The sequence below is a fragment of the Staurois parvus genome, unplaced genomic scaffold (assembly GCF_062004578.1).
Source record: "Staurois parvus isolate SC_StPar_1 unplaced genomic scaffold, SC_StPar_1.0 ptg000315l, whole genome shotgun sequence".
NCBI classification, from domain to species: Eukaryota; Metazoa; Chordata; class Amphibia; order Anura; family Ranidae; genus Staurois; species Staurois parvus.
Window position 1 is genome coordinate 1,852,392 of NW_028318111.1, and position 25,369 is coordinate 1,877,760.

At 41.4% G+C, this 25,369-nt stretch overlaps 1 protein-coding gene across 1 annotated transcript in view; it reads left to right on the forward strand.

Annotated features, from left to right (window-relative positions):
* CRYBA2 (crystallin beta A2) overlaps positions 1–16,986 on the forward strand; it is a 29,030-nt gene extending 12,044 nt beyond the window's left edge. Inside the window, exons 3-5 of the mRNA XM_089683578.1 lie at positions 1,024–1,165; positions 6,430–6,572; positions 16,736–16,986. Of these exons, the coding sequence (XP_089539704.1) occupies positions 1,024–1,165; positions 6,430–6,572; positions 16,736–16,883 (433 nt within the window). The 3' untranslated portion in view covers positions 16,884–16,986. The remainder of the gene's footprint in view (positions 1–1,023; positions 1,166–6,429; positions 6,573–16,735) is intronic.
* Positions 16,987–25,369: the final 8,383 nt, after the last annotated feature.

The following is a 25,369-nucleotide window of genomic DNA, read 5'->3' on the forward strand; positions in this document are numbered from 1 at the left end:
GGGGCACTATTCCTCCCACTGACACCAATGATAGGGCACTATTCCTCCCACTGACACCAATGATAGGCACTATTATACCCACTGGCAGCTATGAGGGGGCACTATTCTTACCACTGGCACCAATGATGGGGTGCTATTCCGCCCACTGAAACCAATGATGGAGCACTATTCCTCCCACTGACACCAATGATGGGGCACTATTCCTCCCACTGATACCAATGATGGGGCACTATTCCTCCCACTGACACCAACCATGGGACACTATTCCTCCCACTTACACCAATGATGCAGCACTATTATACCCATTGACAGCAATGATGGGGCACTATTCCTCACACTGCCAGCAATGATGGGGCACTATTCCTCCAACTGACAGCAATGATGGGGCACTATTCCTCCCACAAACACCAAAGATAGAGCACTATTATACCCACTGACAGCAATGATGGGGCACTGTTCCTACCACTGACACCAATGCTGGGACACTATTCCTCCCACTGAAACCAATGATATGACGCTATTCCTCCCACCGACAGCAATGATAGGGCACTATTCCTACCACTGACACCAACCATAGATCACTATTCCTCCCATTGACATCAAAGATGGGGCACTATTCCTCCCACTTACACCAATGGTGTGGCACTATTATTCCCACTGACAGCAACGATGGTGCACTATTCCTCCCACTGATACCAATGATGGGGCACTATTTCTCCCACTGACACCAACGATGGGGCACTATTCCTCCCACTGACACCAATGATGGTGCACTATTCCTCCCACTAACATCAATATTAGGGCACTATTAACTCCCACTGACACCAAGACATGATCTACTCCCATTGGCCACAGTCAGGCCCTACTAATAAACTGGCCCTTTACTTAGAACATTTGGAGACTCCCTGGTATAGAAAGTGGGGAAGGATGTCCATCTCATACAAGGACATTCTTCCCATCCAAGTGTAGGTGGGATTAGACCACAACTGGCCCTCATTCACATTGTCTCTGCTTCTTTGTCAGATGGGTCGGCTTTGAGTATCCAGAATTCCAAGGGCAGCAGTTTATCCTAGAAAAAGGAGACTACCCTCGCTGGGAAGCATGGAGTGGAAACACCGGCTACAGAACTGAACACCTTCTGTCCTTCCGACCTGTGAAATGCGCTGTAAGATATACTTTTCTAGATCTGTCTTCTTACCTTTTAAGTGTATCTAAAGATAATTTTGAATAAAGTACAGAAGGGTTAAAGTCAGGGTAAATCTCCTCTTGGACAGTTGTGAGCAGAGGAGGTGTTTGCTTTGAACCAGGGTTTCTCCAGAGGTTGGTAGGGATTCCTTGAGCTATGAGCAGTTTCTGCTCCCACTGACACCATTGATCTTTTTAGCTCTCCGTAAGGAGCTAATTCTTCCCAATGACCACAAGTGTAAGGAGCATTCTCCCCACTGACCATCACATGTATCATGAGTTGTAGATATAGTAGGAGTTCACCGAGACCAGAAAGTTATTTCAAGGGTTCCTCTGTATTGAAAAAGTTGAGAAAGGCTGCTTTGGACGATTTACCCTCTAATCTTGTCCTGGTGGCAACTCAAAATTTAGGATTTTTCCTCACTTTTGAGATTCAATAGTTACCAGGGGGTCTATTTGTTAGAAATTATTTTATATTTTTCCTATACCTCTCAAGAGTTCAACCATTTCCAAGGTGTGCCTTATGTAATCCTGCATATCCTGGCCTTTCATCAGCTTGGTTTGGTATCACTTTGAAATCAAATACAGTTTACTGCTGAGATTAGTTCTTTCATGCACCTTTAGTAATCCTTCCCACATTTTCACACTTACATATATGTATGATTTAATAATCTTCTGTGCTTACAAAGATTGTGCACTGAGCTTTCTGATCTTTCTCTATCCACTCATCTGAACGGTGTTCTGGCCTGACTTCATTTATACAGTTCCTTGAAACCTTCTCTTATTAACAGCATTTGCATCTTGAATTTCCAAGATTGGTAGTTCTGGTTTGTCAGGTTTGCAAATGAAAGCTTTGTTGCAGCTTTGTTGCTGGCCGTTTTCTTTTATTCTGATGAAGTCTTCTTTCTGTTGCTGTATCTTGCCCTTCTTTTACTGTAGAAGGCTATGACTGGGTGTCTGGGCCCATAACCTGTTAGAGATTCTGTATATACCTACATATATATATATATATATATATATATATATATATATATATATACTGCATGTTGAAATGCGTTTTTATTACGAAATATATGCAAAATATTTTTAAAAATACATTTGAAATATACTGTATGTCTTTAAAACTACAAATCTGCATTTTTGTAATGCAAATATAAACATATATGTAAAAATATATGTTAAAATTACTTTTTTATATGTTAAAAAAAATCTGAAGAATATATTTAAAAATATATATTTTTTAAAAAATATATATTTTTTAAATATATTCTATATATTTATTTATTGAAATATATTTTGAAATATATTGAATATGGCCAAAATTGTAGCATTTCAAATATATGGCAATATATTTGGGAAGAAAATTTTAAAATATATTTTTTAAACATATGGGTAATCTTACAGAACAGACAGTGCACAGTCCACATGTGTTTATCTGCTGCTTCACTGCTAACAGGAAGCAGGAACTTTACTACAGAGAAAAAAGTGGAATATAGTTATAGATGCAGCTACAAACTTATAAAAAAACCCACTGCCATCTACTGGTTGAAGAATATATCTCTACTGAATACTGAAATAGTTGTACAAAAATACGAATATTTGTATACGAAAATTGTATTCCAGCATTATTTGTAAAGCATTCATTGCATGAAGGTTAGAGGTATTTGTGTAAGTTGATGAAATGTTACTGTACTTTTTCTAAAGGATTAATTCCTGTATCATCAGCTCTATCTAATGGCCAAAATATGGTATATTTTCTCTCATTCAGGTATGGCAGAAAAGTGTACCGCAATTTTGCCCCCTAGATGGAGCTGACAATACAGACATTAGTCTCTTAGAAAAATTACGGTGACATTTTGTTCAGCTTTTACAAATGCTTCTGACATTCAAGCAACTATTGTTTTATAAATAAATCCACAGAACTAACTGGGGGCTCAGACTGCAATAAAAACTCTACAGGGGCTCTAATTTCTTCATTATAAAATATATTTTTGGGTTTTGATATACTTTAACCCCCCTGGCGGTATTCCCAAGTGTAACTCGGGGTTAAGTTTCAGTACCAAAAGCGGTAATCCCGAGCTCGGGATTACCCGGCAGCGTTGCTCAGGGATTCCCTCTTGCACTTACCTTGTCCTGCGCTCCCACGATGTTCCCCCTGCAGAGTCCCTGGCCATCTCCTCCGGCCGATGCCGGCATCCGTCTTCTGGGTTCCGTTCCCTGCAAGCGTCAGGACGTACCGGTGGGAGATTCAAAAATTTTAAAAGTGGCATTCACTAAATACACTAAAATCACATAGTATAACATTCCTGTATCCAACCATTTCACATACATTTTGTCCCGAGTGCTTTGTCCGGCGCCCTGCCTGCATTTTTACTGTTCTTTCTGCCTGGAAACTGAGAAACGTCCATGGCGTCCAAAAAGCGTCCCTTTAGGTCAAAAGCGGTTTTAGACCGGCTAGAGAACAGTGATAGTAAATCAGAACCACTTGCAGAATTGAGTGATAATGATTCGTGGGGGAAATTCCTCATCAGATACAATTTTGCGACTTTGCTCAGCGATGTGCAAACTTGGCGCTATATTTCAAGTTTAAGTGTTTTTGGTTTGATTATATTATTGAATTAAATGTATTATTATTATATTATTATTTTTTATGATTATTTATTATATTATAATTCATGATTTCGTGTTTCAAATTTTATCATACCCGGGATGTTTACTAGACTCTTGTTCGGACAGATTTCAGTGAGTTATTCCTAAGAATTACAGCCTACAATAAAAAAACATATTTCCATGCAAAAAAAAATGTACCGCTTTGAGCACAGAAATACTGACAATCAGACCGCTAGGGAGGTTAAAGAGAACTTGTCAGGTTTGATTGGAATTGTTTTCTTCAAGTGCAACTGCGGCCGAAACAGGTCTATATGTCCATATCGTTCAATCAGCACCCAATTTCCTCTAAGTCATAACACAAAAGGATGTAATAGCAAAACTTCACAAAGGGAAAAAAACAGACAAAGCACAAAAACATATTTAGTAGAGCGGGGAAAGGGTTAAACTAGGGTTGCACCGATACAGAGCATTTGCATGGTTACTTGTACTCTTGCAAATGCTCCAATACCCGAAACAGATACCTTTGCGGTGCGATTTGAGTCCTTACTAAATGAATGGGCTTGAATCACACTGCAAGAATCACAAGCGATTTGAACAGGAATGTGATACGTTTCCTGTCTGAATCTCATGCGGTTTCTTATAGAAAGATAGGGAAGCGCCATCTAAGTGCAGCAATGGGCAAACAGTTTATTAAAAATGTTTCAACCAACTCACATGTTAAGAGTACATATCATGCAAGTCAAATCCAAATCTGCATGGTCATAGTGTCCCCGTCCCACGGGACCTGCCGATGATGGAAAACCACGGCCACTTGCAGTGCTCAAAGGGCTGGAGGAGATGTAGGAAGTTCCGGGACCCTTGTAAACCAGCTTGGAGCTCACAGGTGGGTATAGGGCAGAAGTAATGTCAGCTTGGGGGCAGACCGCCTATATATCTCCTCCAGCCCTGTGAGCACTGCAAGTGGCCATGGTTTTCCATCATTGGCAGGTCCTGCGGGACGGGGACACTATGGCCATGCAGATGTGGATTTGATATGCGAGATATGTACTTTTAATATGTGGGTTGTTAGGACATTTTTTAATAAACTCTTTGCCCATTGCTGTACTTAGATGGCGCTTCCAGGGCTGCTGTTAGAAACCACGGGGCACCGCCAACCTAACAGGGCCCCCTGTTTACTATGCTTCAGTTATGAATGAACACAATGAGTGATTTGTACTGATTACTCATTGTGTTCATTCAGGAAAAGAAAGGGCTGGTAAATGAGAAATATTTACTGGACCCTTCCCCCACTCTCAATCCTGAAGGATCCTACTGTGTGCTTGCAGTTGCTGGTGGGAAGAAGGGAAGCTCGCAGCACTGCGGGGGTGGGAGCACACAGGGCAGCCTGGTAGGAAACATATGATGCACTGGTAGGGTGATGGGTTAGGCGGCGGGTGGGGGGGGGGTCAATTACTGGAACCAATCACCTGTATGGCTCTCTCTGCAGAAGCTCAAAGCCAGCGGGAGGGAAAGGAGAACAAGTCGTATTCCATCTGCTGCAGAGAGGGACAAACAGGGGATCGGTTCCAGTAATTTTCCCCTCGTCGTACCGATCACGATCCCTGTCCACATCATATTCACCCAGCTGTCTGGGCCCCCCTGCTGGCCTATAGGAGGACTGGTGGTACCCCCTTATCCATGGCCCTGCCCGCTTCCCTGCTTTTTATACTAGGTTCACAAGGAGAGGTGGGGGAGACCGCATGCGATTCTTTGTGGTGCGATTTGAGCCCATTCATTTTCTATAGGCTGAAATCACACCACAAAGGTATTGGTACTCGGCATCGGCAAGTACTTGACCAAAACTATCGGTTCTTGCCGGTACCCTAGTTGGAACTTTTGACAACCTTTTTATTGCCATCCGTGTCTTTTCTGTCCTTGTGACTACCAAAGCTTCCATCTATTGTACAGGAGCCACAGGAAGTAGAGGAAGATCTTACCAATGGGGTCACAATCCAAAAAAAACAGAAATTTTAAATTCTTCCCCACTACAACCAAAAGAAAAGATCTGGCTGCAGTTAGGCTTTAGAATTTGTTGGTATCAGGGGCGGACTGACAACTCATGGGGCCCCCGGGCAGTAGGGGATCATGGGGCCCCTGTGTCCTTGCCCAAACTCAAAAAAGCCTATGAAAAAGGTACCAGGGGCATCTCATGGGGCCCCCTACTGACCGCGGGCCCTCGGGCACTGCCCGAGTTTCCAAATGGTCAGTCCGCCCCTGGTTGGTATGTATAGATTTAGCAGTCATTAGACTCAATCTTGAACAAAAAGATTCAAGTGTATACTTTTTTTAGCCATGTGACCGTCATTTTTTCATCTCATTGGGCTCAGCTAAAAATACTTTGTCACTTTTTTGAAAAACTGTATCCATATCCTGGTTTGTTAGCTTTTTGAGTTGAGTTTATTTTGTCTGGAGGGACATCCAGCCTACGGGATCGATTGGAATTACCGTATGAATTGATAGGCTGGATATTGGTTCAGCCAATCAGTGTGTTCATATTGTGCATGCCTGTGAACATTGCTTGTATCGGAACATGGCTGCCTCTACACTGTGCTGTCCATGGCTCTTATAAGACATTTCTTTCTCCCTCCCCCCCAGAACCACAGTGATAGCAAAGTGACCCTATACGAAGGAGAGAACTTCCAAGGCCGCAAGTTTGAGTTGTGCGATGACTACCCCTCCCTGCAGGCCATGGGATGGTGCACCAAGGAGGTGGCCTCCGTCAAGGTCAGCTCTGGCGCGTGAGTACTCAGATATTTCCTTCTCTTCCTTGTGAATTGTTCCGTGAAAGGACCTGAGGTGAATCCACACGTAGGTGAAAAACCTTCTTGATGGTCACATTCCAGCCTGAAGCTTAAGATCTTGAAGACAAACAGAAAGGGCCGGGACAAGGGGTGGGCAAGAGGGACAGCTGCCCAGGGCGCTGATATCAAGTGAAGTTGGGGTGGGCATCCATGAGAGTTCCTGCCAGAAGGGGACAAACATTTGTGATGGGGATGAATGTATTTGTGCTAGGAGGGGGGAGGGAGAAGAGGATTAGTGCTAGGTGGGGGGATTTGTGATGTAAGAGGGGAAGGGGGGATTTGTGCTGGAAGGAGGAAATAGGGGGAGTCACTGGGGTAAGATTTGTCCTAGAAGGAGAATGTTTTGTGGGGGAAAGTGCTAGGAGGGGTGATTTGGGGGCAGGGGCGGACTGACAACTCATGGGGCCCCCAGGCAATAGGGGATCATGGGGCCCCTGTGTACTTGCCCAAACTCAAAAAAGCCTATGAAAAAGGTACCAAGGGCATCTCATGGGGCCCCCTACTGACCCTGGGCCCTCGGGCAGTGCCCGAGTTTCCAAATGGTCAGTCCGCCCCTGTTTGGGGGATGGAGGGAGGGGATTTGTGCAGGGAGGGGGAATGTGAGGGACGGCAGGGGGATACAATTTGTTCTAGGAGGGGGAATTTGAAGGGGGTGCTAGAAGGGATAATTTGGAATGATTTGTGCTGGGGGGGAGAGGATTTTTGCTAAGTGGGGGGATTTTGGGGGTGCTAGAAGGGGGAATTTGTGCTGGAAGGAGGAAATAGGGGGAGTCACTGGGGTAAGACTTATCCTAGAAGGTAGAATTTTTTGTTGGGGGAAATGCTAGGAGGGGTGATTTGGGGGGTGGAGGGAGGGGATTTGTGCTGGGAGGGGGAATTTGGGGGGCGGAAGGGGGATACATTTTGTTCTAGGAGGGGAAATTTGAAGGGGGTGCTAGAATGGGTAATTTGGGGTGATTTGTGCTGGGGGGGAGGATTTTTTCTAAGTTGGGGGATTTTGGGGGTGCTAGAAGAGGGGATTTGTGCAAGGAGGGAGAATTTTGGGGTGGATTTGTGCTAAGAGGGGTGATTGTGGAGGGGGGATTTATGCTAGGAGGGGGGATTTGGTGAGAGAGAGGATTTGAGCTGGGAGGGGGGGACTTCATCAGGGGGTGGATTTTTAACCCTGATAGGAGAGGGGATTTTTGTTTGGGAAAAATTTTGGCTTGCTAAGAGAATTCATGCTTGGGCGGGGGGGGGGGGGGGGCTTAAGAATGCAGATTAATGCTTGATTTTTTTTTTGGCGGGGAGGGGGCGAAAGAGGGGATTTTTCTGACACAGAATGCTCACACATTATAGGGGGGTACAGTTTGGCATATTCACCCTGGGCGCTAGATGACGTTGTCCCGGTCCTGACTTTCTTAGAGAGTCTAGAATTTCCCCTTCCCTATGGCCCACCAGCCCACACCAAGGTTCCTCCTCTGCTTTGCCAGGCAGGTTGACCTCTCCCATGAGTATCTAAATAGGTTCAAGAGTTCTTATTGCCAAATGTCAGTAATAGGCATGTGAGGGGTCTCAGAACCAGTGGCGTCCCGAGGCAGGTGACACCTACGGCACGAGGTGACACAGGACCCTCTACATGAAAAGGTAAGTTGTAAAGAAAGCAGACAATCCCCGCAGGATGGATCAGATTTGCAGACTGGGGAGCATAATGGATCGGACTCCGATCCATTACGCTCAATCCGCAGATCCGATCCATTCTGCGGGGATCGTCGGAGGGGGTGTCACCAAGTGTTACCGCACCGGTTGACACCAACCCTAGGGACACCTCTGCTCAGAACTGACTCATCCCAACCCCCATGTGTGATAGTAGAAGCAAGATGGTGGCTTCTAGGAGTGGGGGAAGCTCTCTGAATAGAAGGTACAGGAAAGGACGCAACTCATTCATCTGTGTAATCTGAAATATTAGGGGCTTATAATGGGAGGATTCTCAGGCACAGCAATATTTGTAAGGGGCTCATTCACATTAAAGGGTTACATTGTGCTGCCATAAGGGACATTATGGAATGCGTTAACGTGCCTTGTGTTGGTTATGAACGAGCTACCAATCACCAATGAAAAAGCGCGCATGACCCTTTTGCGCATCACAAAGCTTAGTAGTCATGTGCGGTGCGTTACACATTGTTAACGCTCATGAGCAAAGCGCATGTGCCAACGCATGTTGCCACAAGTCTACGCAACACACCTGCTCTATGTGCCATGCATTGCAAAGCCATTCATTATAAATGCCATCCTAATGCATAGTAGACAGGAGCCCAATGCATCGCAGTGCATCACAGCACATATATTGGGCATTACTCCTTGCGTTTTGGCGCACGTTTCCACAACGCACATGTATAAAGCCATTGAAGTTTGATTTAAAGTGACTCTGTCAAAAAGAAACCAAATGAATTTACAAGAACATGTTAGTTTCTAGATTTTAGTGATTGGATTTACATCTACTTTACCCTATGTCAGGGGCGGACTGACAACTCAAGGGGCCCCCCGGGCAATAGCGGATCATGGGGCCCCTGTGTCCTCGTCCACACTCAAACCACACCCAAAAAAGCCTATGAAAGTTACCAGGGGTATCTCATGGGGCCCCCTACTGACCCCGGGCCCTCAGGCAGTGACTGAGTGCCCGAATGGTCAGTCTGCCCCTGCCCTAGGTTCACACCTAAGCGTTTTCTGCAGAGTTTTGCAGAAATGCAGTCCATTTAACATGATTTCCTATGGGACACGTTCACATTTGTATGTTTTCACCTGGTACATTTTTTGGAACGGGTCGGGGTCGGGGTGAAGCAAAAAGTTGCGGTTTTGGTTCTATAGACTTCAATGGAAATGCTGCAGAAAAGCATGTAGTGTGTTTTTGCTGCATTTTTGCTGCATTTTTCATTTTAAATCTGCCTAGCAACAAGAAAAATTTAAAAAATGGAAAAAATGCAGCAAAAATGCAAAATGCAATGCAGAAACGGCTCAAACGCAACCTGCGTAGGTGTGAACCTAGACTTAAAGCATAAAGCGAAGTTCCAGCCGTTTTTGTGTTTATTAACCCCTTCACGCCGGCGCCTCCCGGCCCTTTAAGGGTTCCAGAAGGTGGGAGGCAGGGCGGGGTTTAGGGTCATGTGACCGCAGTGACGTGCCATCACGGTGGTCACATGATTGGGAAAGGTCACGATCAGGGGCGGACTGACAACTCATGGGGCCCCCTGGCAATAGGGGATCATGGGGCCCCTGTGTCCTTGGCCAAACTCAAAAAAGCCTATGAAAAAGGTACCAGGGGCATCTCATGGGGCCCCCTACTGACCCCGGGCCCTCGGGCAGTGCCCGAGTTTCCAAATGGTCAGTCCACCCCTTGTCCCGATCGAAAGAGGAGATCGGGACCTTTCCGTGAGTACCGGACTTGTGTGCTGGGAGTGCACAGGGCGCACGTTCTCAGCACATATGACCTTTTTTAATAGAACGCAAATGTGCGGCCGCTCGGCGTCTAGGCCCAGATGCCGGGAGGCCGCACATTTGTGCGAGGCCGGCATGAAGAGGTTAAAAGTCAGGAGCTACAAAAAAACTGTAACTGCTGCCTTTTAATAAACCCACACTAACCTGTCCCTGGGTCCAGCGATGTGCTCACCCGCACCGTCCCTTCCCCCTTCTCTCCTCCACGCGCCAGCATCTCAACTGCGGGCACCTTGCAGCTTCACAGCATGGTGCCCACTGCACATGCGCAAGTCGCGCTGCGCCTCCTGATTGGTCCGGCAATGTCTGGGAGCTGTGAAAGTTCCCAGGAAACTGCGGGAGCAAACAGTGGGTACCTGTCAAAAGGTGCTAAACATGGCAGTAGGGGGGGAAGCAAATAAACGGAACTTCTCCTTTTGAGTGGAACTCCGCTTTAATTCCTGGTATGGATATTTCAAAATTGTTACATTGTTGCAGCTTGGACTAATGTAACTATGTATATACCATACCTGTGGGATCCCTCTAGAAGCTGGAAATCATTGTTCAGACATTGATACTCCAGTGATCTCCACTTGCTTCCTAGGTCACCACTCGGCACAGGCACCACTCAGAGAATGATGAATAAAGTTTTTTACTGAAACGCGTAAGCCCTGTAACCCTTTATTAATAAAGTATTCAATATAGTGTATACAATTATGTTGTTAGCTGTGACTGGTCAAGGCAGTCACATGATACAGACAGAGCCAATCACAGCCCATCTGTATCATGTGATCAGCTTTGCCCAATCACAGCTAATCACAACAAAAGACTGAATGAATCAGTTTCATTCAGTAACAATGATTGCAAATATCAATGAAATACATCGGTATTAGCAATCATAATGTGTTTAAAAGATGTTGAAGACAGTCCCCGGCGCCCCCTCGGGGGAGCACAGCACTGGATCTGGGGACAGGTAAGTGTCTGTTTATTAAAAGTCAGCAGCTAAAGTTTTTGCAGCTGTTGACTTTTAATTTTTACAAAAACAACCGGAGCTCCGCTTTAAATTCATTTTTTTTTATCTGTCATATTTTACGTGCTTGCTATACTATATACTGTATTGAGCAGCCACCCTGTATCCATCTGGTGAGCTCACTGCTTTCATTGGGTCAGAGCTGCATGATGGTAAGAAGCCGCACACCCCAACCATTGTGCAGCACTACAAAGAAGGAAGCAGAAGCCGAGTATGTAATAGGGAAATAGATCTGAGGCTAGGCCCACTTTAAAGTGGTTGGAAACCTTTCCATATCCCCAGTGAAGTGACTGGCCTCAGGTGATACACAGAGATGACACAAATCCTCCTGCATAAGTTGTACCTGTTTATGTGCAGTCACTCTTTTCTATAGCAGTTCAAAGTGCTGAATTTATAAAGCTTGTCTCAGAGTTAAGAAAAAAGGAGGTGGTGAGCTAAAATTACACACTGCAGAGCTCAATGAGGAAAGCTCTGAGAGCTGATTGGAGGGAAGAGACACCCTCCCCTCCACAGAGCTCACAGGAACAGAGCTGAGGCTGTCAATCTGCTGCGGCTCCCTCCCCTGTCACCGTTTTTCCCTTGGTGTCAGGAAAACTCGTCAGAAGTGATTCATGCTGATAGCAGAGAAAGGAGGCAGCAGACAGAAATGACACTGAGAGGTTGATATACTAAAGGCAAATAGACTGTGAACTTTGCAAGTGCAGTCGTACCAGAGCTTAGTAAATGAGGGGAAGCTTCACTTTGAAAATAATGCCCAATCAAATGCAAGAAAGAAAAAACAGCAATTTTTGCTGGCTCATAATCAGGGACAGACTGACCATTTGGAAACTCGGGCACTGCCCGAGGGCCCGGGGTTAGTAGGGGGCCCCATGAGATGCCCCTGGTACCTTTTTCATAGGCTTTTTTGTGTTTGGGCAAGGACACAGGGGCCCCATGATCCCCTATTGCCCAGGGGCCCCATGAGTTGTCAGTCCGCCCCTGCTCATGATTGGATGATGGAAGTCAGAAGAGCTTCTGCTCATTTACTAAGCTCTGGAGCAACTGCACTTGCAGAGTGCACCATCTATTTGCCTTTAGTAAATCAGCTCCTTAGTGCTCTGGATTGAGACAAGTACACACTATTGAGGAGTATGCTTTGTCCATATTTCATGTCTGAGGTTTACAACCCCTTTACCCCAGGTTCACACCTAAGCGTTTTCTGCCGTGTTTTGCATTTTGCAGAAACGCAGTACAGTCCATTTAACATGATTTCATGACAGGATCACATCTCCGCATTTTCACCCACTGCGGTTTTTGGAAAGGGTCAGGGATTTTTTTAAAGCAAAAAGTTGAGTTTTTGTTTCTATAGACTGCAATGGAAACCCTGCAGAAAAGCATGTATTGCATTTTTGCAGCGTTTTTGATGCGTTTTAAATCTGCCTAGCAACAAGAAAAAAAATTTAAAAATGAAAAAAAAAAAAAAGCAAAACGCAGGTGCAAAAACACAAAACGCAATGCAGAAACGGTTCAAATGCAAGCTGCATAGGTGTGAATCTAGCCTTAAGCCTGGGTTCACATACATGTGGTGCGGTACATCGCATGTGATTTACACAGGAACCGCACCGCATTCCTGTGCAAATCACATGCGATTTGTGTGCGGTACGATCGGAGCCGTACATTTTGTATGGCTCCAATCACACCGCATCCGCACCAAAAAGGTGCAGGACCGTTTTTTGGATCAGCACTAGAATCGGATCGCACGGGTATTCACACCTATGCGATCTGATTCTGCACATCGCACCACGTTTTGCGGACCGATTTTGAGGTGTTGTTAACTTAACCCCTTGACGCCGACATAACACAAATATGCGGCATCAGAGAACTGGCCTTTGCTCCGCGAGGCCGTATATTTGCGTAACTGACTTTGTGCTGGGAGCGCGCCGCACGATTGGGACCCGGGACTCCCGATTCCCGGTCACATGATCACTGTGATAGTCTCTGATTGGCTATCAAAGTGATCAGTCACTGTATAGCCCAGCCCCCTTGTTTTTTTTTCCTCTCTCTATGAATGGAGGAGAGAGATACATTGTATCATTATATACATCCTATTTTACGTTGTATCATTATATACATCATATTATACGTTGTATCATTATATACATCCTATTATACATTGTATCATTATATACATCCTATTATACATGGTATCATTATATACATCCTATTATACATTGTATCATCATATACATCATATTATACGTTGTATCATTATATACATTCCATTATACATTGTATCATTATATACATCCTATTATACGTTGTATCATTATATACATTCCATTATACGTTGTATCATTATATACATCCTATTATACATTGTATCATTATATACATCCTATTATACATTGTATCATTATACACATCCTATTATACATTGTATCATTATACACATCCTATTATACATTGTATCATTATATACATCCTATTATACATTGTATCGTTGTATACATCCTATTATACGTTGTATCATTATATACATCCTATTATACATTGTATCATTATATACATCCTATTATACGTTGTATCATTATATACATCCTATTCTACATTGTATCATTATATACATCCTATTATACATTGTATCATTATATAAATCCTATTCTACATTGTATCGTTATATACATCCTATTATACATTGTATCGTTATATACATCCTATTATACGTTGTATCATTATATACATCCTATTATACGTTGTATCATTATATACATTCCATTATACGTTGTATCATTATATACATCCTATTATACGTTGTATCATTATATACATTCCATTATACGTTGTATCATTATATACATCCTATTATACATTATATCATTATATACATCCTATTATACCTTGTATCATTATATACATCCTATTATACATTGTAGCGTTATACACATCCTATTATACATTGTATCATTATATACATCCCATTATACATTGTATCACTATATACATCCTATTATACATTGTATCATTATATACATCCTATTATACCTTGTATCATTATATACATCCTATTATACGTTGTATCATTATACACATCCTATTATACATTGTATCATTATATACATCCTATTATACATTGTATCATTATACACATCCTATTATACATTGTATCACTATATACATCCTGTTATACATTGTATCATTATATACATCCTATTATACCTTGTATCATTATATACATCCTATTATACGTTGTATCATTATACACATCCTATTATACATTGTATCATTATATACATCCTATTATACCTTGTATCATTATATACATCCTATTATACGTTGTATCATTATACACATCCTATTATACATTGTATCATTATATACATCCTATTATACCTTGTATCATTATATACATCCTATTATACGTTGTATCATTATACACATCCTATTATACATTGTATCATCATATACATTCCATTATACATTGTATCTCTCTAACGCCTGGCATAGAGGGGAAAACAAAAAGTTTGTAAAAAAATAAAATAAATATTAAAAAATAAAATAAAAAATACTGAGATCAAGGTTTGAGCTAGTTCAGTGCCAGGGTAAGTGTTTGGGTCAAGATCAGGGTCAAAGGTCAAGGTCAAAATATCAGGGCCAAAAGTCAGGATTTAAAAAATAAAATTTGGTATCAGTGTCAGTTACTGTCAGTGTCAGTGTGTTTTAAGTCAAAAAAGACAAAACCAAAATGCACACTATTGTTTCTGGGCTGTACTACGGGTACAAACAACAAATAACATACACATATATGGTATCGCTGCGATCGTCAGGAGCTGCAGAATTTATTTTGGGTTGTTTTTTGGTGGTAAGTTATGGTAGCAACAAGAAACACACAGCTAAATAAAAAAAAATATTTTTTTTTTACTATTTTTTGCCAGTTTTCCTTTGATAATAAAAAATATCAGGAGATATCCATTACCATTTGCCTTCCTCTGGATCAACTGTGGGTGTAGAATTATAACCTTTTCTTCTATGGTTGAACTGGATGGACTTTTGCCTTTTATCAGCCAGACTAACTATGTAACTATGTTCCCAAATTTTTCTTTTGCTTCATCCAACATGGAAGAAAAATTTATTTTAAATATATTTTAAAAATATTCTTCCCAAATATATTGACATATATTTGAAATACTCCAACTTTGGCTGTATTCAATATATTACAAAATATATGAAAAATATTTTTTAAAATACATTTTCAAATATACTGTATGTCTTTAAAAATACATTTAATCTACATTTTTGGAATGCATTTACAAATATATGTAAAACTATATGTATCATTGTATCTCTCTAACTCCTGGCATAGAGAGGAAAAAAAAGTTTGTTAAAAAAAAAAAAAAAGATAAAAAAATAAATATTAAAAAATAAAGACAAAATACCTAGATCAAGGTTTGATCTAGTTCAGTGCCAGGGTAAGTGTCTGGGTTAAGGTCAGAGTCAACGGTAAAGGTCAGGGTCAAAGGTCAAGTTTTAAAAAAAATTGGTATCAGTGTCAGTTAGTATCAGTGTCAGTGTGTTTTAGGTTAAAAAAACAAACAAAAACAAAATGCACACTATTGTTTCTGGGCTGTAGTACAGGTACAAGCAACAAATAACATACACATGTAGGGTATCGCTGCGATTGTGAAGAGAATTTATTTTGGGTTGTTCTTTGGTGGTAGGTTATGGTAGTAACAAGAAACATACAGCTAAATTTAAAAAAAATTATGTTTTTTTACTATTTTGGGACAGTTTCCCTTTGATAATGAAAAAAAATCAGGAGATATCTATTAACATTTACCACCAAATGAAAGCCCAATTTGTCCTGAAAAAGACGAGGTATAATCCACCTGGATGTACAAAGTAGTTGTGATGATATGTACGGTTTTACTAACACATGTTAATGTTGCAAAATTGTGCTTAGGCATTTAGATTTGTTTTACCCTTAGGCACAAAGGGGTTAACATACACACCCGCAGCGGTTCGCATGAATGGGGTGCGATTCTGGTGCGGAATTCGCACTGAAAACACTGCAAATTCCGCACCGCATCAGTGTGAACCTGGGCTAAGGGACTCATGTTGCATTTTCCCAGCAATGGATTACCTGACCAGGGGCGGACTGACCATTTGGGCAGTCGGGCACTTCCCGAGGACCTGGGGTCAGTAGGGGGCCCCATGAGATTCCCCTGGAACCTTTCATAGGCTTTTTTGGCTGTGGTTTGAGTGCGGGCGAGGACACAGGGGCCCCGTGATCCCCTGTTGCCCGGGAGCCCCATGAGTTGTCAGTCCGCCCCTGTACCTGACATATTCGCAGATTGCGGTCTCTTACTATACGGGGGTTCAGTTTTGAATATTTGTATTCTGTGTAGGCTGATGTCTTCTCCTGGGGATATTTCAACAAAGTATATCCATTGCTACAACTTACGTTGTGTAGAATTCCATTTTAGAATGAAGAGCTGCTTCTGTGTATGACAGGTGCACTTCAAGGGACTGCAGATCCCTCCCTACCCTGGCAGGGCATGCAGGGACTTGTAGTTCATCAGCTGGTCCCAGGTTGCTCACGCTTGCTCACCTCCTTTTTGTCTTTCTCTGTTTACTATGCCCGCAGCTGGGTGGCATATCAGTTCCCCGGATACAGAGGATACCAGTATGTGCTGGAAAGAGACAGGCACAATGGTGAATACAGGAACTATAATGAATACAGCACTCAGGCCCACACTAACCAGATCCAGTCCATCCGCCGCATCCAGCACTAAGGAACCATCCCGGGACCTCACAGCCACTCTGTCTATGACCCCCATCCCTGCCGCACGGTGACTCGGAGCCAAGCTGACCGCAATAAATACAACTTTAAAAATACAGCGTTTCCTGTGTGATTTGTCCCTCCACCAAAAACTGTCCGGAGAACAAAAATGCAGATTTTATACTCAATGGGGAAAAAATGGCTGACTGGTGGCATTACCAAGATCGGTTGCTGAAAAAAAAAGACAAATGCCTATCTGTGCCAACTCTAGGTGTGCAATGTACATCAGCTCTGATAGTCTCATGTTTCAGGCTTTGGAAGCGCAGCCAGGGCTGTAGATAAGGTGGTACCACCAGTCTTCCTGTACGGGGCCCAGGTCAGCAGGGGGGCCCATGCCCAGAGTAAGTCAGATGTGGGAAGGGAGGGTGGTTGGCATGGCGGGGAGGGGGCTGCAATTACTGGAGCCAATCCCCTCTCTGCAACAGCTGAAAGCCGGCTTCTTCTCCTCTCCCTCCTGCTGGCTTTCAGACAGGGGATAGGTTTCAGTAATTGCCACCCCCCTCTATATATTTCCTCCTGCTGACCAGTCAAGTCTTGCCACAGATTCTCCATTGGATTTAGGTCTGGACTGTGACTGGGCCATTCTAACACATGAAGATGCTTTGATCTGAACCATTCCATGGTAGCTCTGGCTGGATGTTTCGGGTCGTTGTCCTGCTGGAAGGGGAACCTCCGCCCCAGTCTCAAGTCTTTTACAGACTTTAACAGGTTTTCTTCTAAGATTGCCCTGTATTTGGCTCCATCCATCTTCCCATCAACTCTGACCAGCTTCCCTGTCCCTGCTGAAGAAAAGCATCCTCACAATGTGAAGCTGCCACCACCATGTTTCACAGTGGGGATGGTGTGTTCAGGATGATGTGCAGTGTTAGTTTCCTGCCACACATAGAGTTTTGCTTTTAGGCCAAAAAGTTCCATTTTGGTCTCATCTGACCAGATTCCCTTCTTCCACAAGTTTGCTGTGTCCCCCACATGGCTTCCTTCAAACTGCAATAGGGACTTCTTATGGCTTTCTTCCAGCAATGGCTTTCTTCTTGTCACTTGTCCATAAAGGCCAGATTTGTGGAGTGACGACTAATAGTTGTCTGTGGACAGATTCTCCCCCCTGAGCTGTGGATCTCTGCAGCTCCTCCAGAGTTCCCATGGGGCCTCTTAGCTGCTTCTCTGATGAATGCTCTCCTTGCCCGGCCTGTCAGTTTAGGTGGACGGCCATGTCTTGGTAGGTTTGCAGTTGTGCCATACTCTTTCCATTTTCAGATGATGGATTGAACAGTGCTCCGTGAGATGTTCAAAGCTTGGGATATTTTTTATAACCTAACCCTGCTTTAAATATCTCCACAACTTTATCCCTGACCCGTCTGGTGTGTTCCTTGGCCTTGATGATGCTGTTTGACCACTGATGTTCTCTAACAAACCTCTGAGGGCTTCACAGACCAGCTGTATTTATACCGAGATTACAGGACACACAGGTGGATTTACTAATTAGGTGACTTCTGAAGGCAGTTGGTTCCACTAGATTTTAGTTAGGGGTATCAGAGTAAAGGGGGCTGAATACAAATGCAAGCCACACTTTTCAGATATTTATTGGTAAAAAATGTTGAAATACATTTATCATTTTCCTTTCACTTCACAATTACGTGCCACTTTGTGTCAGTCTATCACATCAAATCACAATAAAATACATTTACGTCTTTGGTTGTAACATGACAACATGTGGGAAATTTCAAGGGGGTATGAATACTTTTTCAAGGCACTGTAACTACTGTCATTCCATACTTGTCTCCCACTGATTTTAGACCTCATATTCTGATTTTAAAGTGTATCCATAGCCCAAACGGTTTTAGTTTTAGTCAGATGAGAGAAATTTCAGAATTCTTCAGGTATAATGCTGCTTTTATTCTATAGAATTTTGCGAACACACATAAAATTGCACAATTTTGCACACATTCATGCAGCATGCAAAAAAAACACATTATTGGCACCCGCATTTCTGAGGCAGATGTTTTTTTTGACCTGGAGAATTGAAGGTATGTAATATGCATGATTTTCTATTTATTTTCTAGTATTGTCAGCTCCATCTAGTGGCCATAATGCAGTATTTTCCTGATTGCAGTATCTCAGAAAAATACTGCGTTATGCCCACTAGATGGAGCTGACAATCAAAGAAAATTAAAAAAATGAAATTTTCTGCAGATTACAGACTCTTGGGGGTTATTTGCTAACACTGAGTGGTGCAAAATCTGGTGCAGCTCTGCATAGTGACCAATCAGCTTCCAGGTTTTATTTCCAAAGCTTAATTGAACAAGCTGAAGTTAGAAGCTGATTGGCTGCCATGTAGGGCTGCACCAGATCCTGAGCTGCTCCAGTTTTAGTAAATATTCGCTCAAAGCTTAACAGCTTCCCAACCGTCCTATAGCAGAAATACTGCTACAGGGCAGCACGGGTGAGCAAAATCACGTATATATATTCATATACAGGGGTGGACTGATAACTCATGGGGCCCCCGGGCAATAGGGGATCATGGGGCCCCTGTGTCCTTGCCCAAACTCAAAAGAGCCTATAAAAAAGTTACCAGGGGCATCTCATGGGCCCCCTACTGATCCCGGGCCCTTGGGCAGTGCCCGAGTTTCCAAATGGTCAGTCCGCCCCTGTATATATATATATGATTTTGCATTTCCGTGTAGGGAGCGCAGCCGCAGCTGTCAATCACTGGGCCCCGGGGCAGTAATTACCCGCCAACGCCGGGTGATTAAGGAGCATCTCAAAAGGGGAGGGTTTTGTTTACAGTCTACCTCCCTGTCAGCTCGAGCACACTGCACAGCACAGCCATCCAGAGCAGTGTGACTACAGTGAAGCACACCCCGCCCCCCTAGTAAAACACTCCCTACACACAGTTAACCCTTTGATCGCCCCTCACACTAACCCCTTCCTGTCCAGTGCCATTAGTACACTGTTAGTGCTTTTTTGTAGCACTGATCACTGTATTGGTGTCACTGGGGATGTCAGTGACACCAAGTTAGTTCCCCCCAAGTGTCAAAATGTCCGCCGCAGTCCCGCTATAAGTCGCTGATCGCCGCCATTACTAGTAGAAAAAAACAAATCCAGTATCTATACCGCCATTTGTAAACGCTATAACTTTCACGTAAACCAATTAATTTACACGTATTGGGGTTGTTTTTTTAGCAAAGACACGGAGCAGAATACATTTTGGCCTAAATTTCTGACGAAAACTGAATTTTTAAATTTTTTTTACTGGACATGTTTAATAGCAAAAATTCCAAAATATAGTTTTTTTCTCAAAATTGTCGGTCTTTTTTTTTAAAAGCACAAAAAATAAAAAACACACAGGTGCTCAAATACCACAAAAAAAGCTCAATTTCGTGTGAAAAAAAGGGTGTAAATTTTATTTGGGTGCAGCGTTGCATGACCGCGCAATTGTCAGTTAAAGTAACGCAGCGCCGTAACGCCAAACAAGGCCTGGTCAGAGGGGGGGGGGGGGGGATCCTCAGGAGGGTGAGAGGTTAAAAAAAGGTGCAAAGAAAATGTGCGCAAGCACAACTCCTGGCCTTGGAAATTGCAGTGTGATTGGAGGCTCACTGCTATCTAGAGCTCCGTTAGAACGATTTTCCTGACTTTCTGTTTTGGGGACAACATTTCACCACACTGGGAGGGAAAATCTGCAACGGGAAATAGACAACAGAAATAATCTGCACAAAAAAAATGCATCCAACCCTACTATTTTATTGGATTTTAGTCAAAAGCTGGCAGATAAAAATATTCCCTGTACCCCCCCCCCCCCCCCCCGGTGTACAAATCGTGGACGGAATATTGATACAATGTAATACACAATGTTCCCTAATGCTGAGCCAATCAAAATGACCCCAGATGGTCATAGCTCAAGTCAAATGGCTTTGTGTGCCAATGAGAAGTGATTGGCTACAAATGGCTGAGTTTACAGGGGGGGTGATCCACGCCTCCTTCCGAGATCTTAGATATGTCGTGCCACCAACAGCCGGTTTACACCCAGAGTGGTAATGGAGTACTTGCTTACCAACCAACCATGACCCCTTAGGACCCTTTCACATGGGCGTTCCATTTATTTCATCAGTTCAGTCTCGTTTTTTCCCAAGGAAAAACAGATCAGTTTACATCCGTTTTTCATCAGTTTACATCTATTTTTTCATCAGTTTACATCCATTTTTCTTCAGTTTACATCCATTTTTTCATCAGTTTACATCCATTTTTTCATCAGTTTACATCCGTTTTTCATCAGTTTGCATCCGGGTTTTTTTCGTCAGTTTACATCCATTTTTCATTATTTTACATCCATTTTTCATCAGTTTAAATCCATTTTTCATTATTTTACATCCATTTTTCATCAGTTTACATCTGTTTTTTCATCAGTTTGCATCCATTTTTCATCAGTTTACATCCGTTTGTCAGTTTACATCCGTTTTTCATGTTTACATCAGATTTGTCATCTATTTTTTATCCGTTTTACATCTATTTTCATCCGTTTTCATAATGGAGTACTTGCTTACCATCTAACCATGACCCCTTAGGACCCTTTCACACAACAGTTCCATTTATTTCATTAGTTCAGTCACGTTTTTAGCAAGAAAAAGTGGATCAGTTTGCATCCGTTTTTCATCGGTTTGCATCCATTTTTCATCAATTTTCGTCTGTTTTTATCAGTTTACATCCATTTTTTCATCAGTCTACATCTGTTTTTCATCAGATTACATCCATTTATTCATTAGTTTACATCCATTTTTTCCTAGGTTTACGTCTGGTTTTTATCAGTTTACATCTGTTTTTCATCAGTTTACATCCGTTTTTTTCATCAGTTTACATCCGTTTTTCCTCAGTTTACATCCATTTTTTTCATCAGTTTACATCCATTTTTTCCTCAGTTTACATACATTTTTTTTCCCTCAGTTTACATCCGTTTTTTTTTCCTCAGTTTACATCAGTTTTTTTTTTTTTTCCCTCAGTTTACATACATTTTTTCCTCAGTTTACATCTGTTTTTTCCTCAGTTTACATCCGTTTTTTCCTCAGTTTACATCTGTTTTTTCCTCAGTTTACATCCGTTTTTTCCTCAGTTTACATCTGTTTTTTTATCAGTTTACATCCATTTTTTCGTAAGTTTACATCTGTTTTTTTGTCAGTTTACATCAGATTTTTTTATCCATTTTTCATCCATTTAAGGAGTAAGTTATACACAGACTGCAGTGGACAGTAGTAAGTAATGCACAGAGTACAGAGGTTGGGAGTATGTAATGCATATACTGCAGGGGTCAGGAGTATGTAATGCACAAAGTGCCTCCCAAGAACAAAATGTTCTTTCTTGGATACACAGAATATAACTGGATATAACATTTATAGGTAAAGTTGATCCAGGGAATATCCGATTGCCTCTCGGGGGATCAGGAAGGAATTTTTTCCCTGCAGGTGCAAATTGGATCGTGCTTTGCTGGGTTTTTTTGGCCAGTTTTCCTTTGATAATAAAAAATATCAGGAGATATCCATTACCATTTGCCTTCCTCTGGATCAACTGTGGGTGTAGGATTATAACTTTTTCTGTATGGTTGAACTGGATGGACTTTTGCCTTTTATCAGCCAGACTAACTATGTAACTATGTTCCCAAGTTTTTCTTTTGCTTCATCCCACATGGAAGAAAAATATATTTTAAATATATTTTACAAATATTCTTCCAAAATATATTGACATATATTTGAAATACTCCAATTTTGGCCGTATTCAATATATTACAAAATATATTTCAATAAATATATATATACTGTATGTTGAAATGTGTTTTTATTACAAAATATATGAAAAATATTTTTAAAAATACATTTTCAAATATACTGTATGTCTTTAAAAATACAAATCTACATTTTTGGAATGCATTTACAAATATATGTAAAATATATGTATCATTGTATCTCTCTAACTCCTGGCATAGAGGGAAAAAACATGTTTGTAAAATAAATAAATAAATAAATAAATATTAAAAAATAAAATAAAAAATAAAGAAAAAATACCTAGATCAAGGTTTGATCTAGTTCAGTGCCAGGGTGAGTATTTGAGTCAAGGTCAGAGTCAAAGGTCAAGGTCAAAAGGTCAGGGTCAAAGGTCAGGTTTAAAAAAAATAGGTAAAAAAAAAAAAACAAAAACAAAATGCGCACTATTGTTTCTGGGCTGTAGTACAGGTACAAGCAACAAATAACATACATATATGGTATCACTGCGATTGTGAAGAGCTGGAGAATTTATTTTGGGTTGTTCTTTGGTGGTAGGTTATGGTAGTAACAATAAACACACAGCCAAATTTTAAAAAATTATCCTTTTTTACTATTTTGTGACAGTTTTCCTTTGATAATAAAAAAAAAAATCAGGAGATATCCATGAGCATTTACCACCAAATGAAAGCCCAATTTCTCCTGAAAAAGACGCGGTATAATTCACCTGGATGTACAAAGTAGTTGTGATGATATGTACGGTTTTACTAAAACATGTCAACATTGCAAAATTGTGCTTAGGCATTTACATTTGTTTTACTGTTGGGCTTGATGGGGTTAAAATGACATTTTTATATGTTAAAAAAAATCTGAAGAATATATTTTAAAAACATATTTTTAAAAAAATATTTTTCATATATTTTGTAATATATTGAATACAGCCAAAATTGTAGCATTTGAAATATATGTCAATATATTTGGGAAGAATATTTTTAAAATATATTTCAAATATATTTTTCTTCCATATGGGATATTATGAAGAATGTGGTAGAAGCAGCATGAACACTCATTTTGCAGCAGGAGAAGTGAGACTGAGAAATGAAAGAGGACTAGAAACTATGATAGGGAGATCTTGCATCTGAAGTCCCCGGGTGGAATGGTATAAGAAGCCAGCAGGTGACTCCACCTATACAGTGGATATAAAATACAGTGCGCAAAAATATTTTTAAAAATACATTTTCAAATATACTGGATGTCTTTAAAAATACCTTTAATCCACATTTTTGGAATGTGTTTACAAATATATGTAAAAATATATGTTAAAAATGACTTTTTTATATGTTAAAAAAAATCAGAAGAATATATTTAACCGCTTCCATAGCGGGCACTTTTACCCCCTTCCTGCCCAGGCCAATTTTCAAGTTTCAGCGCTGTCACAATTTGAATGACAATTGCGCGGTCATACAACACTGTACCCAAAATAAAATTTTAATCATTTTCTTCGCACAACTAGAGCTTTCTTTTGGTGGTATTTAATCATCACTGGGGTTTTTATTTTTTGCTAAATTAACAAAAAAAAGACCAAAAATTAAAAAAAAAAAACACAATTTTCTTTGTTTCTGTTATAAAAGTTTGCAAATAAATAATTGTTCTTCATAAATTTAGGCCGAGATGTATTCTGCTACATGTCTTTGGTGAAAATAACCCAAATTAGGATGTATTATTTAGTCTGTAGGAAAGTTATAGAGTTCACAAACTATGGGATATACAGTTGTGTTCAAAATAATAGCAGTCAGACATCACTAACCGGATCAATCACTGTTTTTGGTAGAAGTGATATTTCTACATGGCAAATAATTTCCTAGCAGGTGTAGTAGAGTAATAGACATCCAACAGACCCAACAGTCATGACATGCATGCTGCTGATTCTGTGTCATTGAATCACTCATTGAAAGGGGCGTGTTCAAAATAATAGCAGTGTGGAGTCCTATTAGTGAGGTCATTCATTCTTTGAAAAACAGGTGGCAATTATTGCCCTTATTTAAGGAAGGAAGGCAGCAAATGTTGGACATGCTGGTTACAGTGCATTTCTCTCTGAAATTCTGAGGAAAATGGGTCGTTCCAGACATTGTTCAGAAGAACAGCGTACCTTGATTAAAAAGTTGATTGGAGAGGGGAAAACATATAAAGAAGTGCAGAAAATGATCGGCTGCTCAGCTAAAATGATCGCAAATGCTTTAAAATGGCAACCAAAACCTGAAAGACGTGGAAGAAAGCGGAAAACTACCATTGGAATGGATAGAAGAATAGCCAAAGTGGCGTGGACTCAGCCAACAATCAGCTCCAGGAAGATGAAAGAAGGTGTGACGTTCCCTGTGAGGACTGTTACAATTAGAAGACGCCTATGTGAAGCCAAGCTATCTGCAAGAAGCCCCTGCAAAGTCCCACTGTTGGAAAAAGACGTGCTGAAGAGGTTACAATTTGCCAAAGAGCACATTGACCGGCCTAAAGAGAAATGACGCAACATTTTGTGGACTGATGAAAGTAAGATTGTTCTTTTTGGGTCTAGTGGGTGGAGACAGTTTGTCAGACGACCCCCAAACACTGAATTCAAGCCACAGTACACTGTGAAGACAGTGAAGCATGGTGGTGCAAGCATCATGATATGGGGATGTTTCTCATACTACGGTGTTGG